The following is a 912-nucleotide window of genomic DNA, read 5'->3' on the forward strand; positions in this document are numbered from 1 at the left end:
CTATATAGTCCAACCAGGATACTTAATAGTTTCTTCAGGTTACTAAATAGTTTATCCAGGTCACTAAATAGTTAGTCCAGGTTACTCGATAATCCATCCAGGTTAATAAATCAGCTATCGAGGTTTTGATCTCTGCCATATATAGACTAATAAGTCATTGAAACAGGACCAATCACAGCTCACATTCTCTATGTAGTGTGTGTTTTGTGTCTAGTTGATAGATCTTCAATTCTTCCACCCTCGGTCAGTGTTGTTGTCGTCTCTGTTTTGTGACTATAGTTGTACATGATTGTCTGGAACTATCGCTGCGATCGATTGGGTGATGACGATGGATGTGACATCGACAGCGTGATATGGGTAGTACTGTATACGTATGTGTATAATCTATACAAAGCCATTGATAGCTACACGATATCACATATCCAGCCATATATGCTAGTTATCGTCCAGTACTTGATATTGATTATAGGTGTAGCTACACTATACCCTATATCTAACCATACATGCTGAATTAAATATCATCCAGTATCTGCCATTCCTTATACATGTAGCTACACTATATCCCATACATGCCGCATTAAATATGATCCAGTATCTGTCATTCCTTATATATGTAGCTACACTATATCCTATATCCAACCATACATGCTGAATTAAATGTCATCTAATACCACAGGCGGCGCAAGCTTGTTCGTCGCGTGATTGCCAGTGACGACGATGAGAGTGACATTGCCAGTGATGATGGGGCGGGTAAGAGTAAGTCGAAAGCTGCCGGACTTTTCAACGACTCTGAGAGCGAAATGAGTGGCTCGCAGCAGGAAAGGTATGCGCACTCCCGAATGTAGAGTAGTAGCGTTGAGGTCTTTTACGATGTGTAAGCAAGGGGTTCTGTGGTTATTTTCTTTATGGGTG

At 40.8% G+C, this 912-nt stretch overlaps 1 protein-coding gene across 1 annotated transcript; it reads left to right on the forward strand.

Moving 5' to 3' along the window:
* Positions 1 to 285: 285 nt before the first annotated feature.
* On the forward strand, positions 286 to 845 carry SARC_15914 (hypothetical protein; the record flags this gene model as incomplete). Its single annotated transcript, XM_014289974.1, has 2 exons — positions 286 to 371; positions 677 to 845. 2 exons carry the CDS (start codon positions 286 to 288, stop codon positions 843 to 845), a joined length of 255 nt encoding a protein of 84 aa, XP_014145449.1.
* Positions 846 to 912: the final 67 nt, after the last annotated feature.

This window comes from Sphaeroforma arctica (genome assembly GCF_001186125.1).
Source record: "Sphaeroforma arctica JP610 unplaced genomic scaffold supercont1.6972, whole genome shotgun sequence".
Lineage (NCBI taxonomy): Eukaryota > Ichthyosporea > Ichthyophonida > Sphaeroforma > Sphaeroforma arctica.